An 18,888-nucleotide genomic window follows, 5' to 3' on the forward strand; every position below is an offset into this window, starting at 1 on the left:
ACCTGGGGAAGTGGCCCTGAAATCAAACAATTGAATATGTAAATATATGGCAATCTGTTTTGAATATTACTATACATGTAAGCTCCTGTGCGTGTATTCGAAACTGCAACAAGTTCCATATTCTCATTTCCACATCAATATTTGTTTTGCTTAATTGCTGCTGGTTAAAGTAATTTTACATCTTTGGGTTAATTCAAAGTGGAATATTTATCATCTGTTTATAAAGGCTGAATATGTAACTGAAAAGCTTCAAAGAAGCATCACAGTAACAACAAATAAAAATGTAGCATTAAAGGCAAGTTTCACAACTGATCTACATTTCATGCAAACTTGTGAATTCAATGTAATATCTACTAGCAGTGAATTTTATGCAAAGTATTTAGAAATCGGTGTTGTCATTTCCTTACTTGTCTACTTGGACATCCCTTCAGTTAGGTTATTTTGAAAAATTTATCCAAAATGTCTGGTATATCCTTCTATTTACTTGCCCTTTTTTCTCATGTAGTCTTACCTTTATTTACCCTCCTTCCTTTCATGCATGTTCAGAGCTGTGCAATAACTGCTTTCCTTAATGTCTTTTTCCTTTGTGTCAAATATATGAGTACAGTAAAGAGGGGTGGCCACTACTCCGGTGCTTATTCTTCAGCAAAATCCCCAGGTGAGCCATTACTATTATGGCTGTATATCGCTAGTGTGTTTCCTCCCTCACCATTTATCTGTATTCTTCTAGCTTTATTTGTGAATATTTTTAAGCTTGAAACACACGTTTTGCATTTGGTGAACCAACAACATAGTGGGTATAGGTTTTTTGTTAAAGCAGGTCATTTGAGTGAAATAATGTAAGTGATGCTTTATAGTTGTTGGATTATCTGCTGATGGTGTTGAAGTTAGATCTGTAAAGGTATAATTGAGCTACAAGTAGAGTAGCATTCTGAGGAACAATACATTTGTATGTATATTCTAAAGCATATCATAATAGAAAATTTCAGCCACCACAAAAAGACAGTAGTAAGAGCAGCTTACAGCAGGGGGAAAAAAAAAAAGGCAAAAACATGTCTTAATTTTTTATTTTGTTTGCAGTTTTTTACCTTCTTTTCTTATGTTATTTCAGCCTAAGTTCTAAAACACCAGGAAACCTTTTTAAAACTTCAGGTCAAAATTAAAGTATTTCTAAAACAAGTGACATACATTTTGATTAGGAAATAAGTTGAGACTTTGGCCCATACTAATGAGTTGAGACTTTGGACCATACTAGGAGTTAACAATTTAAAAGGTATTTATAGGTTTTTCAGTTTTCAACATTACAATATGCTAATGAACTGTAGCCTAATATGTACTACATAAAAGAGCAACAGAGAAGTATTTTTTAGTCTGTATATTTAGGCTGCTATACATGTTGAAAGAAGCCTCAAAAGAACTTATACTTAGGAAACAGGTAAGAAAGTCGAGTTTGGCATATACATGAAATATTCAGAAAATTGATAGTAGTGGACAAGTTCATGCCAAAAATCAATATAGATTGCTTATGTGTTTTTTGAGTAGAAAAAAATCCCAAACAAAAATATTGCTCTCTGAAATACCAGTGTCATGGTTTAACCCCAGCTGGCAACTAAACACCACACAGCTGCTCAACCCACTTCCTGCCTCCCACTGGGATGGGGAAGGAGAATCGGAAGAGTAAAACTAAGAAAACTCATGGGTTGAGATATGAACAGTTTCATAATTGAAATAAAATATGATAATGATGATTATGATAATAATAGGAAATAACAGAAAAATAAAAATCAAGAAAGACAAGTGATGCAAATGAAAACAATTGCTCACCGCCAACTGACCAATGCCCAGCCAGTCCCCAGGCAGCAAGCCCTCCACCAACTTTCCCCCTAGTTTTATTGCTGAGCATAATGTCATATGGCATGGAATATCCCTTTAGTCACTTGGGGTCAGCTGTGCCAGCTGTGTCTCCTCTCAGCTTTTTGTACACTTCAAGCCTACTCGCTGGCATGACACTGTGAGGAGCAGAAAAGGCCTTAACTGTGTAAGCATTGCTCAGCAGTAACAAAAATATCCCTGTCAACACTGTTTTCAGCACAAATGCAAAACATAGCCGTATACTATCTACTATGAAGAAAATTAAATCTACCAAATCCAGCACAAGCAGTTGGCTAACACTATAGATGCAAAACTTTTCCATCTATGCAGGGCCAGCTTCAGCTTTTGCAATTACATTTGTGAACCAACTCACATGCAGTGGATCTCAAAAGATCAGCAAAGCTGTATGTCTAGGCAGTCCACTTAAATAATATCCTCAGCATAATGCACCGTGTGTTGTAGAATCATAGGACAAAAGTTGGAAGGGACCTCTGAACATCATCCAGTCATACCCCTGGCTCAGAACACCACCTTTGTCCACCAATCATAAATAAGATACTAGCAAAGAGTTAGAGTACTGTCAATGTAGGCTGAGATGTTCTTCCTTGGGCAGTTACAAGAGGGAAGAAGATAATGTTAACCAGCCAGCTTCACAGGCACAGTTCAGTGGTTCTGCCTGCTTAAAAGGATGGTAATGAGTTAGAGACAGATAAGGATATCTTTCAGTGTAGTCCTCAATGGTCATGTTCAAGAAGTAGTGACCTTTCTGTGACCTGTATAAAAATAATTTGTGAATAGATTTTAATTTCTTTACCTTATATAGTAATGGTTGACCTTTTGGAGGCAAATTTTTCTACTGAAGTATCTAATTTTTAGTCACAAGCTTTGCATCTCAGTGTTTTTTCTAATGACTAGAACATGACAGACCTCTGAATGTGTAAAGGGTATGTGCAAGTGTAACTGTATTTGCCAGAGTTGCCTTTTTCTTTCTGAAAAATAATTTTTCACCATGAACCAGCTCTGAAACCTTTCTAGCTCTTAAAATTCTACCCAGTGTGTTTCTCTCCCAGGAAAAATGAGGTCCAGCCAGAGAGGAAATAATATCCTATCATATCATATAATGTTGCATCATATTTGTGTATGATGAACATTGTACTATTCTGTCTACATAATGAAATTCATCAGTTTGTTGTTTTCTTTTCAGAACAATGCAAGGTCTGACCTAAGTTATATTCCAGTCACTGGCGATATAACACATATTGCATCAGGCCTCTCTGGAAAACTGGTCTTAAGATTAATGAACTCTTGAAATCAATAGAGAGGATATTGTGTGTTTTCACAGATGCTTCAACTTCTTGGAAGTTCAGAAATAACCTACTGGATTTTACCTGGTTGGGGCTTTCTTCCCCAAAATCCGTATTTTTCCCAACTATTGCTTAAGTTCTTTATCATCCAAGAAGGTCATACTTCTTGTGGTGTACAACTTCTGTTGTATGTATCATTCTACCTAGAAAGTAAGGTGTTAATCCAAAAAGGAGAGATGAAGGATCAAATGTCTCTATGAAAATTTTCTTTCTCCGTATTTTATTGTGCTGTCACAATAAATGAGATCATTTGAAAAGGCTGTGGCTATTATTTGCCCAAGTCTACACTGACAAAGAAGAGGCCTTTTTCATTTCCAGAATAACAGTGCAATATTTGTGTGTCTTCTTGATTCCATACCAAACACAAGAGTTTGGGGGGGGCACAGTTGTGTGACATGCGATTTTCTAATTTATTCCTAAATGCTGGGGAGTCTGTTTTGGTCTTTGTATGCAGACTTGAGTGATAACTTATCAGAGAAGTATGGTATGTTTAGAAGCAAGTTAGGGTTTTTTACTTCTGTTCATACTTACTTTCATTTGTTTGCTTTTATTGCTTTGGCCAGTTAATGGAACTCCAAGTAGTCAATTATCCACCCCAAAATCTACGAAGTCCTCCAGTTCTTCACCAACAAGCCCAGGCAGCTTTCGTGGACTCAAGGTAAGTGCAAAAAACATAAAACCCCCTAAATTCCATTATTCATTTAATGACATATTACAGTGAGGCTGAAGAAGGAAAAAGGACAAAAAACAGTTATAATCCATCGAGTAGCCTTGCTAGGGTGGTTTTTCAGTCAAAGTTGAGAAGAGAGCTGAAGTAAGATTTTTGTATTTTGTTTTTGGTTGGCAGGATGGAACTTAAAGCTTTGGAAAGGTGATGGTGGCTTGAATATGCCAATTTGTCCCCCACATTATCCATTGTTTTATGGCCTGCAGAAACCTCCCAAATAATTTATATTATCTCAGCCTGTATAAATGTAGTATCTTCTTTTTGATACTGTATAGTCTTGAAGCCTTGCCCAGAATTTCATCTGAATCACCCTTCTTCATCCCTGGCACACAGTTTCACCCCTTAATGCAGTCTCCTGCCTGAAAGCATGTGAGGGGTTCCTTTAGGAGCAGCTCTCTCCTGCATAAAAATTGCTGGGGTTTACAATTCTTAGAGGCTGCTCTGTGCCTTTTGCTTGGTAAAATAAAAGGAGCAGTCTGGAGCACAGTTGACCATCTTAGTGCTGCATTTGTACAACTGTCCTTTCAAGAAGAATTTTCATATTAAATCATCAATTGCAGGCTTTCTGGAAGCACACTGAATGTTTCACACTGATTATTCTGACCAAGTAATAGCTTCCATTGGTGAACATAACAGTTGTGAAGAGGATGCATAATTCTGTGGAAAACTGTTTTCTCAATTAAGAGACTGGCTAAAGAACGTGATTTGAATAGTATTTAGATCTGGGTTTTGACATGCTAATTGTTACCAAGTCTTTGTCTGTTTTGCAAGAGCATGGCACCGACTTCTGCTCAGTTTCCATGGTTATTCTGAGAAAAAAATAATAATTTATTTGTTTAATTCTATTTTATTTTTGGTTACTTAGTTCATTAAGAAAATTTAGTGTTGATTTCTGACTTTGTTGTTGAGCTTGCTATCCCATAGCTTTTCTTTGTCCAAAGCAACAAAGACTGATCTTTGCCCTGTAAAACAATTTTTAAGAGTAGCAATAGTTCTGACATTGAAAATGAGAATGGTGTGTCTTAAAATTTGTCTGGACAGCTCTGCTATAGAACTTACAGGTGAGGACACCAAAATCATTGGACTTGGGGCTCTCAGCTGGTTTACACTATATTTAACAAATACTCTTTTGTCTTTCTTTAATGAAATTACAAGTTTAGAAAGTAGATAATTTGGTTAATTTTTTTTTTTCCCAAGCTGTCTGGTCTGCTTTTAGCTGATTAAAGCTCCACTAAGATAGAAATAATGCTGATTGTAATAAGCAGTTTTCAGTAAAGTGTACATGTCCTCTTTCCCCTTCACTGTCAATTTCACTGAAGTAGGCTGTTGTACTTTTTAATTTTGAAATTTAATTTATTCTGGATACTAATGGGTTTTCATGTCAAATAATTCACCCCTATATAACCAAAGAAAACAGCAAAACCAAATTAAATGGTCAAACCTGATGTGTTACTAAACCAGTGAGTACCTCTTGTTTTATCCCATTGGGATACATCTGCTCAGTAGGAGTAACACAGCTGTGCTCCTGAAACTAAAGATAGGGAAAGTTATCTGGTGAATCTCAGGATAAATTCCAAAAGGATCAAGCACACTGTGCAGTGACCCTTGTTCCTTGATTGTGATCCAGTAGCAATGACTGTTTTTGGTGAAGTATCAACATAAAAACAGTGAAAGGGAGGCATGGTTTTATTCAAAATCCAATTCTTATAAGTCATTATTATTTTTGTAGGATTGATCTTGGTGTTACTAGATTGAATATGAGATTTTGGAAAATGGTGTCTTAACTTCCTTATCCTTACTTTGTTTTATTGTCCCCTCTTGAATTCAAGTACCATAAAGTCATGTTATCTTTTTAAAAGGAAAATAAAATTGTGCAAGTAAAGAAGCTTTACAGTTGAGGTCTTTCTTAGAATCACAGTTGTGCTAAATAGCATTGTGTTTGAATTTGTCTCAGTATTACTTTTTCAATTGATTGACCAAATGACCAAAGTGAAAGGGCAGTAAAACCTGATCCAACAAATAACTTAAGTACTTGCTTATCTTAAAGCTATTGAGTAGTCCCTTTTACTCCAATAAGGATGTTAATATACTTAAACATGTGCTTAAGTGATTTCAAGGATTAGTGCCTATCTTCATCAAGGTTTTAATTTCTTCAGTTGTGTACACATGTGCTTACATGTTTACATTCAATTATCCAACCTGGTGACACAGGTCAGTAGCAGTTCTTAGAGGAATTCTTTGCTGACTTTGTTTAATGTGGAGCTCAGCACCTTTCTTGCTCATACAGTGGATAAAAATGAGTTGGCTAATTTGTGCTAGTAGGGAAACTGAGGTATTGCACTTAGTGTCAAGTCCGTTCACCGTTGTCATCAGCTTGCAAAATACTTTGCATAATGTGATGCAACTCAAAAAGGGTAAAACTTTGTGATTCTTCAGTGTTTCCAAAGCAGTGCATCAAAATCCACGGCATTCTATATATGCCGTACCAAATATGCTCAAATTAATGGTAGCAAAATCAGAGCATTATAACTGGCTATTTTGTTGTTACAAGTAGCTTCTCTGTATAGTCGGGTCCCCAGCAGTGTTTAAGTATCGCTTTAAAAATGTTTCTGTCATACAGATTGTGTTACTATTAAGCATTGTAATAAATACTAACAACATCTTACTAGAAATACTGATTATATAAATAACAATTTATGTTTGGAATATCTTTTGGCCCTTTCTTACTGCAGCCTTTTGGGATGAATTACAGTGACAACATCAAAAAGTGTCCCCAGATTTCAGAGAATACCTCTGCAAACAGTTAATTCACCATTTCACTAAAATATTCATAGTCTACAGTTAGATTCATCACCAGTTTGAATGTTTTCATAAAGACAGAGAATGCCTCTTTGATAATATCAAGGAGTTTTTCTGAAGGTCTGAGAAGGCTGCTCAAAGCTCCATCCAGCCTGTCCTCGAACACTTCCAGGGATGGGGCATCCACAACTTCTCTAGACAGCTTGTTCCAGTGTCTCACCACCCTCATAGTAAAGAATTTCTTCCTAATGTCTAACCTAAATCTATTCCCTTTCAGCTTAAAATCATTCCCCATTGTCCTGCCACTACATGCTGTTGTAAAAAGTCCCTCCCCAGCTTTCCTGTAGTCCCCTTCAAGTACTGGAAAGCTGCCATATCGTCCCCAGAGCCTGCTCTTCTCCAGACTGAACAGCCCCAACTCTCTCAGCCTGTCTTCATAGCAGAGGTGCTCCTGCCCTCTGATCATCTTTGTGGCCCTCTGGAATAGTTTCAAGAGATCCATGTCCTTCTTATGCTGGGGGCTCCAGAACTGGACACAGTACTCCAGGTAGAGTCTCAGGAGAGCTGAGTGGAGGGGAGAATCACCTCCCTTGACCTGCTGGCCATGCTTCTTTTGATGCAGCCCAGGACACATTTGGCTTTCTGGGCTGCAAGTGCACATTGCTGGCTCATGTTGAGCTTCTCATTGACCAATGTCTAGGAGGTTTAAGGTGAATATCAGAAAAAAATTTTTTACTGTGAGAGTGACAGAGCACTGGAACAGGCTGCCCAGAGAGGTTGTGGAGTCTTCTTCACTGGAGACATTCAAAACCCGCCTGGACGCCTTCCTGTGTGATGTACTCTAGGTGACCCTGCTCTGGCAGGGGGGTTGGACTAGATGATCTTTCGAGGTCCCTTCCAACCCCTAGGATTCTATGATTCTATGAATGTCCCCAGCTCCTTTTCCTCAGGGCTGGTCTCAATCTGTTCTCCGCCCAGCCAGTATTAGGGCTTGGGATTGCTCCAGCCTAGGTACAGGACCTTGCACTTGGCCTTGTTGAACTTCGTGCAGTTTGCACAGGACCACCAAGCCTGTCAGAGTCTCTATGGATGGCATGCCTTCTCTCTAGTGTGTCGATCACACCATGTAGACAAAACAGTTGGGCAGGTTTTTTTCAGGTACTAAGCTGACAAAAAGCATCTTTACAGCATCTTTAATTAATCTGTAAAATGATATGCAACTAGTTTTGAGAACTCTCAGTATCTCTGACAACTGTCTTGTGTCATGCATTTCATTCAGGTTCTACTGTTGAAATACAGTTAACCTCAGGGAGACAATTGGAGGGAAGTAAAAGCAATAGTTGATATATTGCGTAATTTTTAAATGCAACAGGAGCGATTGTCAGCATAAGATATTCTTGGCCAGTTGCATTCACGTTCTAAGGTCATTGTTTTACTCAAATGGCTGAATAGCCATTGCTGCTCTAAACACTTCTGTAAGTGTTTAAAAACAAAGAATCATATTCTGTCACAGGTCTGAGTTTTCTAGGACTTGTGTGTGTATGTGAGAGGGTGGATTTAAGACCGGTGCACTCTGAATTTATTAGGAACAGTATTGGAAGTTTGATTGTAGATGCCATCCATATTCACTAATGTAGTATCAAAGCAACATGTATCTTTTTTTTTCCCTTCTCCTTGCTGTTCAGGAACAGCTAGTGAATCAGTCAAGTCTACTTGCACATCCAAAATCTTTACTTCACCTTCAAAATACCTGCAGCTGTTGTGATACCAACAGTACCAGATATACGAAGTATTGCATGTCACTAAGTAGCTAAATGATAAAAAAATCAGTATAATAATAAAAATCACTTCTTTTCTGTGTCATATATTGGCAATTTCTACCTCCTCCCCACCTTTTCTGGCTAGACAAACACCTCACAGACATCTCAAGAGTTTATTTCTACTGCACTCTGACACAGTAGGGTAAGACTAGACTGATTTTGCTGCTAAGGAACTGACACACAGACCTACAACACACAAATTACACTCCGTGTCTCTCGTAGAGTGAGTTCAGCCTCATGTCTAGGCCGTGAGGCACGTTAGTGGCAGAGCTACAGTTAAACCTGCCATTTCAGATTCTGATCTAACATCTCAGCCACAACAGCAGCATTAGATATTTTTTTTCCTGTATTGTATTCCTTTTAGCTTTTTTTTTTTTGATATATTTTTTTTCCTATTGCTGTTTGATTCCTTCTTCTAAACACTGTGGGAAGAAAAAATGTGCCCAGTCATGTTCTGACCTGATTACAAGGATGAAGAAAGTTGGAAACGAGAGCTAAATATTCCCATGTATTGTCACACTCACTGAAAACCCAAAATAGATTACTAATATTTTTAGCTGATGACTAATACTTTGCAGTGATCTGTTATCTCCACTTCATGCTTGAAGAAAAGGTGACAGACTGGTTAAGACACTGACTCATGATTTTGCACAAATGTCATTTAACCCAAATGTCCTTGTTCCTAATCCATGTTAAACAAAGAGATAACTCAGAAAGACAGCAGCATTAACATAACCTGGTTTAAAGTTACAGCAAGGAGCAGAGTAGTAGCTGACTGGTTGCTATTTTATGTTCCTTCTGTGCCTGATGCTAGTAAACATCATTGTTTTAGAGGCTCTGCAAAATTAAGTTTTACAGCTTCTAGCTACTGTACCCTTAGCTGATTTGGCAGCTCAGCTGCTACTAGAAACTTAAGCATTCATTAGCATTTCATGAGCCTGTAGATAATATCCCTATCTGTCAGTTTAGTTCTTTCATTGACAATAGTGTTAATGATTTAAAATACTCAGCAGTGTAACCAGACAATGTCAGCTAAAACAGAAAATGCTGCCTTTGCATTCCTGGTGTCATGCAAAGCCATTTCGACAGACACTGAGCTTAAGGCAGAGAAGCATTTTAATCCTTTACGTGGTGAGTGGTGAGAACTACTATAATAGCCCATGAAGAAAACAAGGTATGGAACTTCACAGAACAGCAAGAAATATTATGTAGAGGAGGGGGAATGATCCAAAGTATATTTTAATTTCATAGAGCATCCCAATACTTAACTGTAGTGGGAGGGCTTATAAAACAGTGGCACATAGAACACATCCAGTAAATGTAACTGTTTATGGCATTCGTTCCTATGATTCCACCCCTTTTTAAAATCAGCATTGATTTTTGTGTATGTCCCTGGACAGTATGGCAGGGTGACCTAAGAATTGTGATGACTGAGTACCAATTAAGTTTTTAGTACAGCAAAAGTAGTTTTCTTCAGCCTTCATCTTTCAAAATCATGTAGATATTTTTGTTTTTTACACAGTGTCACATTTACTGAAACTGGATCTATGTCTGGATGCATAGCAGACATCTAACTCGAAATCCTTGCAGATGTCATGAATCTTCACACCCACAACAGCCTAAAATATAGACTGCTAGGTTACCAAGCAGATTCAATTATCATAGATGTACCCTGCCACCTAAGCCAAAATTCTGTTCTTTAAATTAAAACTAGTAGGGCCATGCAATCATTTCTACATTACCTTCCTAGCATGCTTCAGTGCTAATCTAAAAATAGCATATTTTGCCAGAGTTCAGGTAGGGAGACCTCAGCTATGGACAGGTGTGTTAGAATACAGCACGAGAGCACATGCTTGCTGCAGTGGCCACTGAAGAGTTGTCTGGACATGGCCCTCTCTGGCTTACATGGAAATGTACACAGAGTGTATTGTAATGATCTTGTGCAGAACGAGGAGGGAATGGTGCTTCCACACACACTGGCTGCATAGTCTTTAGATGGAACTTGGTGCAGCTGGAGGGAATTTGTTTATCTACTTACCTAAATAGGAATATCAGGGCTGAATCTTAAATTGGTGCAAGTGACGATGTTTTGTAATGATGATGGACTATATGAAAGCAAGAATAAAACCAACATGGGAGTAGAAAGGTAAGATGATTCTCTGTAAGAGGTTTTAGGGAGTGTTTTTTTCAACTTTGATGTTTATTGTCTGGCTACTTTACTGTCACAAATAGTGGTTTTGTGTACATCCATAGATTTCTCCACATGGTGGATCTTCTTCCAATGTGAATGGTGTACCTGAATCACTCCATTGCCAGAGTCTCGAAGGTAGGACACTAATAATTGCTTGCAAAGATTTTCTGGTAAGTGACAGCTGGTTTAGCACTTTTAGATGGTTTCTGATGGCTCCAAATATTATTTTTTTTGTTCTGAGATGCTTGATACCTGGTTGACAGCCTTACTTTGGAAAAATTGTTATCACATTTTCTGCATCAAGTGGTAGCATATTAGTGGACCCTGCACTTCAATAGTGACTACTAGGAATATGAGTGGTTTTGAACATGCCCTGCAGAGTATCACCAGAAGTATTTTTGGGGCTGGATTGAAAATGGAGCCCTCTCAAAACAGCACAGTGTGCTTCAGGTAGAACCTTAGCTAAACTTAGCCTTTCATTCATTATCTCTTTAAAGCAGTGTTATTTTATTTTTAAATTGAATTGTAGAGTCAATTTTTAAATTTAAAAATACTGAAATAAGCTATTTTCTTGTTTAACCTGGCAGGCAGCTTAACTCCACACAGCCATACACTCATTCTCCCTTCCCCAGTGGGACAGGGGAGAGAATCGGGGGAAAAAAGGTAAAGCTCATGAGCTGAGGTAAACACAGTTTAATAGAACAGAAAAGTAAGAGAAAAAGTAAAAAAATAAAATAAAAATTATGCACAATTCAATTGCTCACCACCCACTGACTGATGCCCAGCCCATCCCCAAGCAGTTATCACTGTCCCCCAACCGAATTCCCAGCTTTATATGCTGACCGTGACATTATATGGTGAGGAATATCCCTTTGGTCAGTTAGGGTTGGTTGTCCCAGCTGTGTCCCCTCCCAACTTGTGCACTCCCAGCCTACTTGCTGGTGGGGTAAGAACCAGAACAGGCCTGGACTCTGTGTGAGCTCTGCTCAGCAGTAATGAGAACATCCCTGTGCTGTCAACACAAATTAAAAAATATTACCCCATACTAGCTACCATGAAGAAAATTAACTCTATCCCAGACAAAACCAGCAAAAAGTAGCAAATTTATTTGCATTTTGGATGTTTCAGCAGCAACTAAGGGAACTTGAAGGAATTCAGCAGATAAAAATTGGGTTCTTTAACATGCATTGTAGATTAATCTTATTTGCATTTTTTCTTTGAGTGTGCAAAACGATACTTCAAAAAAATGTTTTGAGTTCAAAAAACATTTAGACCAAGAACTTCTAACTGCATTCATTTCTTTTAGAATATGTCCACATAAAAACATGGTAGTATTTAATTTTTTTATTTGTGTGTTGAAAGGTCAAAAATCTCTAATTAGTTTTATCTTGTTCTTTCTTATGTATGAGATAAAAACAAGGGAATAAGCTTTGAAGAAAGCAGCTTGCTTTTAAGTTTAATTTTGCATTTGTGACTGTTCTGGATCTGTGGAGCCCATTGGGAATGTATTAGATCCTGCTGACACTTCTCTTCAGCTTGCATTATTGCTTTTTTGCAGGTGTGAATGGAAACAAGTGCTCAGGGTCATCTACCATTCTTGAGAAGTACAAAGTTGGAAAGGTGATTGGTGATGGCAACTTTGCTGTTGTAAAGGAGTGCGTAGAACGGTGAGCAGAAAACTGTTTTGTACTGCTATTTATTTTACAGGATAAAGCCCTGTGCATTAGCATAACTTCACAGAAAATTTAAGGAGATGAAAGCAAAGAACAGTTGTAGAGATATGCCACCACTTCAGGAGAACTAGGCAAAATTTGCAGAGCTTCCTATGTGTTATTCCAGCAAAGGGATATGAGAGCAGCAGAGGAACATGGCTTTTTATCCCAAAAACTAAGAGGTATCACCTTCTAATGGAGGCTCTTAAGGCTCCACAGATCTTCAAGAAATCCCCTCACACAACACATTATTCTGGATAGCACAGAATTATATGTGGCATCTGAACAGTCTTTGAGAGACGCCCCTTCTGCTTCAGCATTTCTGCTGCTGTAGTATCCCTACTGCCTGCTGCTTAATGATTTTTTACAGTATCTTGTATTGAAGTATTCTTCAAGGCATGCAGCTGGTGGCTGTTAGCCTGTGCTACTGACTCCCCTGTGCTTGCTTCTTCTGTGAATTAACACAGTGAGTAACCACCAGCTTCACATCAGCCCTTCAGTATTTCAGACTCTGAAATATTCCCGTGGGTAGGCAGGATACCTTTACAGACCTGTCTTGTGTTACTGCTCTTCCTCTACAAGCTTTTTGTCACACATTGCTGCTAGTGCAAACATAACAGATTATTTGACTGTCACTTTCTCAGTGTATTTTTTAAAACCAGCTTCTGCTGTCTTCATCAATCTGAGAGTTACGTCAGCTTCTTAAATATTATGAGAAATCTTCAACTTGTATGCAAATCCTGGGAAAATTCAGCAAATGTCTGTTAAAACTACAAAAGTTATGGAAACAGTTTTTATTATTTGATCCTCATCTGCTGATTTTATTTAAATCATAAGAAAGATATGAGTGGAAACATCTCATTCCTAGCAGATTGTAGATGTGTAGATAGGGCCAGAAGGGTTGAGTACTGAGGCTGAGCCTGGGGTCTCCTCTACTAAAACACAGGTGAATGGATCTTACTGTCTATAATTTTCTGCAGCCATTGTAGCTTTTTCTCAAGAAAGTTGTTTCATTATACTGCATCTGGATTACTTCTCTCCGTTACTGACAGTTACTGCCATACTGGCAGTTGGTGTGTAACACAATGTCTAATAGACACTTCTGGTTTGTAGAAACAATTGACAATTGTTATTTTTAATACTGTTTTGAGATAGTGATGTACAAGGTTTATAGAATCAGGAATAAATCTTGAGGTGGCAGCTTCTAGAAATAGCAGCTGAGTACAGTGCTGATAAAGAAAAAAAATTACTAAATGTGATCTAAATATGCTACAATTACTGCTCAAAAAAAAGTTTGTGTTGCATGTACAGGTGTAAGATAATGCTTCTGGTCAGTGCTAACATCTAGACTCCAAGCTCTTGATTTTTTATTTTTTCTTTTTGAACAGTTTCTACCAACCAATGCTGGTTCCTGACAAGCATTACTTGGTCAGTGTGTAATCATGTCCCTGCTCCTTTAAACACTGCAGGTCTGTTAGAAAAACAGTGAGAAGGCAGTATAGCCAGCTGAGTTGCAACTGGATTTCTGCCCATTTCATTTTGCAAGAAGCTACACATTAGCAGCTTGAGTGAAGCTGAACAGAATATTTCAGTTGGAAGGGACCTACAATGACCATCTATCTAGTCCAACTGGCTGACTACTTCAGGGCTGACCAAAAGTTAAAGCATGTTATTGCTGGCATGTTATTTAGGGTGTGCCATTAAGTGTTCCTACTAGCATTGCCACCCTCGAGCAAAGCTGTGCCAACCCTTGGTATCTCCCTCCCTCATTCATTCTAGTTTAAAGGTCTCTCAATCAGCCCTGTCAGCTTATGCCCAAAGATGTTTTTTTCCTGCGTTAGGACAGGTGGATCCCATCAGGCACCAGCACACCATGTCTCTCTCAAAGGCTCTTCCATGGTTTCAAAACCAAAAAGTTTTGGCACGGGCACCAAGTGAATGATGTTTTGCAGTGTTTTCCTGTATGCCCTGAAACTGGCCACACATCCTTCATTGTCTCTAACATGAGCAACATTCATAAAAGAGAATAGGTTAAAAGCCTAAGATAAAATAATTTTTTCAGGCATATCAGCTGTGCATTTTGGAAATCACTCAAGTTCCCTTGGGACAAGGGCTGCTAAGTTACTCGGGTTTCAAAACATTATCCGTGCTTATTGGAATGAGGGGACTGCACTAGAAAAACAACCTTCCAATTATTAAAAACAATAAATGCAAAATTAAACTTAAGCATCTAGTTTTGTATGTTTTCCAATCTTTGTATTTAGTGAAGCTGATAACAGTGAGAGAGGAAGCACCAACTATGAAGGCTTGTCTTTTAATTCCTATTAAAAATTACACTTCATTTCTAATAGTGTTATGTTTACAAGTCTTAGCTTTGGAGCCAGGATCCTATTATACTAGCTGTTCTACAAAAATAATAAGATGGTCTCTTTTGTAAAGGATGCCTATATTTCTGTATATAAAGACATGAGTCAACAGATGGACACTGACAGCTAGAGAGAAGAATATCAGAAACTTGTCAGACGATGCTGGTGATAGGCAGTGGTATTAGCCCACAAATTATGTGCATGATAGCCACATTTTTTTCTTAGTTACTGGAGTAAATGACATTTGCAAGAGGGATTTGAAATTCGTTGGTAAATTAGCTTTGTGAATGTTAACTCCCCTTTCTACACAGCATGAGTGTCAAAGGTGTAAAAGGGGGTTTTGTTGATCAGTTGTTTGCAGGCTTTCAGATAATGCACTTCATTTAGTATAATACATAAATTGTGATTCTGAATTACACACTGTATTCATAGCAGATTTTACCACAGGTCGATAATATAAGAGGATGGCATTTCACAGATACCATTTAGATAACACTTCTATCTAAAGACCAGATAAGGTTGTAACTATGACAACCTCTCAGATACAGCTGCACTTTGAGAGCAAATACTCTACTGCATTTTTTTCATTAATGGATAAATCAAATGCAAAATATTAATTTAGTTCCTTTTTTTGTAAGGTACTAATTTCAAGTAGTTATATCTAATGCCAAAAGTATAGTGAAAACTAACCTGGAAGTTTAAAAACATTCCTGACTTGGGTTTGTAACCACCTCCAGTGTTTTTTACCAGACATGCTAGTGGTGTTCTTATGCACAAAGGAGCCTGTAGGTACTGACACAACACAAAATAGAAACAACAGGGTCTTAATGGGATTTTCTTTTGGGTTTTAATTCATCATTAATATTAGTAGTAATGTCTTTTTGGTAAAGAAGAAGGAAAAAAAATCATTTATGTTGGTTTTTTACCTCTCATTTTTTCCCTTTCTGGATAAATGGAGATTTTTATTGCTTAGCGGGATAGAAGGCAAACATCAGCTCCTTTCTGTGAGAGTATTTACTGAAAACAGTAATCCTTTTTACTTTGTACATAACCGCCCTCTTAATGGTGGTTTAGATGACTGCTGTAGAATTTCATAGAGTACTTAAAAAAATAAAGAAAAAATGAAATATAAAAGGTCAGAATTAGTGCCTAATAAATTCTGAGGGGTTTTAAACTAATCTGTAATGAACTATTGGGTTTTAGCTCTGCTGAATCCTATTGAGTTTTACCACTGGTATATCAGTCTTTATTCTGCTCACTACCACATACATGTGTATGATTTTATCTTTAAAGCCTGCCAGTTGAACAAAAGGAAGTGGAAGGCAGAAGAAAAATTTTTCAGGTTCCATTGTAGAAGTGACAGGGAGTTGTGCCAGGTCACAGAAGAATGAATTGCAGCTGGAGCCTGGGATTAACACACAAAGTGAGCTAGGTTGTGGTTAGTCAGGGAAACAGAAGGCACAAATGCTGCTGAGGAAAAAAAACCAAAACAACACAAACAACAAAAAAACCCCCACAAAATCAAGTGCCTTTTGTGAATATCCTGTCAGCAACATCCAAGGCATTCTGTTACAATTATGTATTTTCTTACAGATAATATCAGAGTTTGTTGACCGATTTCTAATTAATGTTTCTCGTGTTTTCCTTGCTAGGTCCACAGGAAAGGAGTTTGCACTGAAGATCATAGACAAGGCTAAATGCTGTGGAAAGGTAGCGTACAACGATTTGCATGTAAAAGAAAAATAGCAGAAACAGCACTAGCAGCTGCTCATTTGTCATCAGTGGTGGGTATGTTTGAGTCCTCTGACTATTTTCAGGATATCTGCTCTACAGGATCATAATACATCCAAGAAGCAAATAGTAAAACAGTGAGTCTTAGTCTACTAGTTTACAGAGTAAAATATAAACACATTGCCATCTATTTCCTTGAACTAACAAAGAAAATGCTAACATATGTCCAAAATTTATTAGAAAGATTTTTTATTTTTAAAATATGGGATAGGAAATTTATAGCTCTGTGTGTATTTATATCATTCCCATCACTCCCTCTATCTTATTTTAATATTTTTATGGTTGTGCATGCTCCTTTTATACAGAGAACATAGATTTGCAAATAAATTCTCACAAATATTTCTTTCCATTTATGTAGTTTCACAATCCTGTATAACAAAATCTCTAACAGAAGAGTTCCTTAAACTTTCTTTTAATTCCAGCTCAAAAAAAAAGTCCTATATTGTCACTTCAGCAGTGTTGCATCATGTAGACTACAGGTTTGAATAGATAACAATAAATACAATACTTCTATTTTCACTGCTTTGCAATACTTGGAAAACAAAATGCTCTGAAGGAACTTATGAATCAAATGGATCATAGTTTAGTGTTAGCTAACAGAACACTGAGGGCACAGTATTAATTAGCAATCAAATTCTGGATTAAAGTTTCTCTGAGAGTAGGAAATATGCCATTCTCAAGAATGGCTGAAAAGATGGATGTTTTGATGCACCTTAATTTTTATGTAAATTATTGCATTTAAATTATTATGGAGGCAACTTTGCAACCAAGCCAAGGTTTTGACTCAAAAATACCCTTTTTGTCAGTTACATGAAGTGTAATTTGGGGCTCCAAAGATGGAATGTAACCTTGTAGGAAGATGTGGCAAATCTGTATGACATTCTTTGTATTGCAAGGAGCTGTATATTACTGTGCATTAATGCATTACCTGCGGTGATGACCTGCTTTAAGTAGACATCCTCAAACAGAAATGTTTCATCTATGCAGGTTTTAAATTGTGTGTAAGAGAGGTAAGTGTTCCTGCCTCAGGTTTATTTAAGGGGAATCTTAAAAATGTATAACCACAAGAAAAAGTCCTAAAATGGCCTTTTTGAGATTAAATTGTTGTCATTTCTTCTGCTGTGGGAAGGGCGACCCAGTGTGTTTCACTGCAAAAGAAAACCTTTGGGTGATGTGTACAGCTTGCAACTTTAGATGTTTTTTGTTACTTGTCTGAGTCAGCTGCTTAGGCATTGGAATGGTCTAGAGATAGACAATCAGTTTTATACAGTAGAGCTTAGCCATATTTTCTACTTATCATTCTCATTGCTCTAAAACAAACAAATTTAAAACATCAACCCCATGGATGCTTACTTGTCTGTTTTGAGAGAACCTGTGTGTATAGCTACATATAGATGTATGTGTATGTTCAAGCAGAGGACTGTTATTAGGAAGATGTTTATTCCTGTTAGGGCAGTGGCAGAACTGTCCAGGAAGAATTTCAACAAAGCAAATAATTAAATTTGCTACAGCTTACTCCTTCTCACTCCATTTCACATGTCAATGTTAACCCTGCCTTAAAAACACCCATCTGGCCCAAATATGCATGACCTGTATGTGGCTCACTGCTTTCCAGCAGTTTTTCTTGAATGTCTTGGAACTGGAATCCAGTTGACTGATGTATTTTTTGAAAGCAGCTTAAATGTTAATGATACAATAATGTCTCTGTAAATAAAACATATTCATGTAGACTGATATCTGTATTGCACTATCTAGGAGAATATTTAACAAGTTTGAGAACTTATTTTTTTACAAAACAAAGTCGAGTGAAAACAGTAGTGTGGTTTAAAATAACTAATGACAGAATTTTCATGACAGACATTCAAAGAGTAGCTCAACAACATTTTAGAGCCTTTAAAAAAACATTGTTTATTTTAAATACAAGTTACTTGTGCCTAACCTGTATTGAAATAATTAACAATTCAGTCAAGTGAAACAAAGAAAGCACAAGGTAAAGTTATTTTGACTTAGCCATAATTAATGGATGTAGTAAATGTGTTATCTGTTCTTTAGATAGAAAAAGCTGTAATAAGCTTCTGGTTTTTATTCAGACTCTTAATGCTAGTTTTGAATTTACAGGCTTCCATCCATACGGCTTAGTGTGCTGTGGCTGTTCACTTTTGTTTGTTGATGAGGTTCAGCACTGTTTAACAAAACTGCTTCATGTTTGTTGTTTTTTTCTCCAGAGCACTTTGCTTGGAACAGAC

At 37.4% G+C, this 18,888-nt stretch overlaps 1 protein-coding gene across 5 annotated transcripts in view; it reads left to right on the forward strand.

Annotated features, from left to right (window-relative positions):
- DCLK2 (doublecortin like kinase 2) overlaps positions 1–18,888 on the forward strand; it is an 85,899-nt gene that overhangs the window by 47,785 nt on the left and 19,226 nt on the right. For 3 of the 5 annotated variants that reach the window (XR_007889496.1, XM_051619698.1, XM_051619700.1), the window contains exons 5-9: positions 608–658; positions 3,800–3,894; positions 10,836–10,908; positions 12,332–12,440; positions 16,504–16,561. Coding sequence is in view for 4 of the 5 variants with exons in the window: in XM_051619698.1 (XP_051475658.1) it covers positions 608–658; positions 3,800–3,894; positions 10,836–10,908; positions 12,332–12,440; positions 16,504–16,561 (386 nt within the window). In the remaining variant the exon portion in view is untranslated. The remainder of the gene's footprint in view (positions 1–607; positions 659–3,799; positions 3,895–10,835; positions 10,909–12,331; positions 12,441–16,503; positions 16,562–18,888) is intronic. The other 2 variants (XM_051619699.1, XM_051619701.1) reach the window with 1 other exon arrangement.

The sequence above is a fragment of the Apus apus genome, chromosome 4, assembly GCF_020740795.1.
Source record: "Apus apus isolate bApuApu2 chromosome 4, bApuApu2.pri.cur, whole genome shotgun sequence".
NCBI lineage: Eukaryota > Metazoa > Chordata > Aves > Apodiformes > Apodidae > Apus > Apus apus.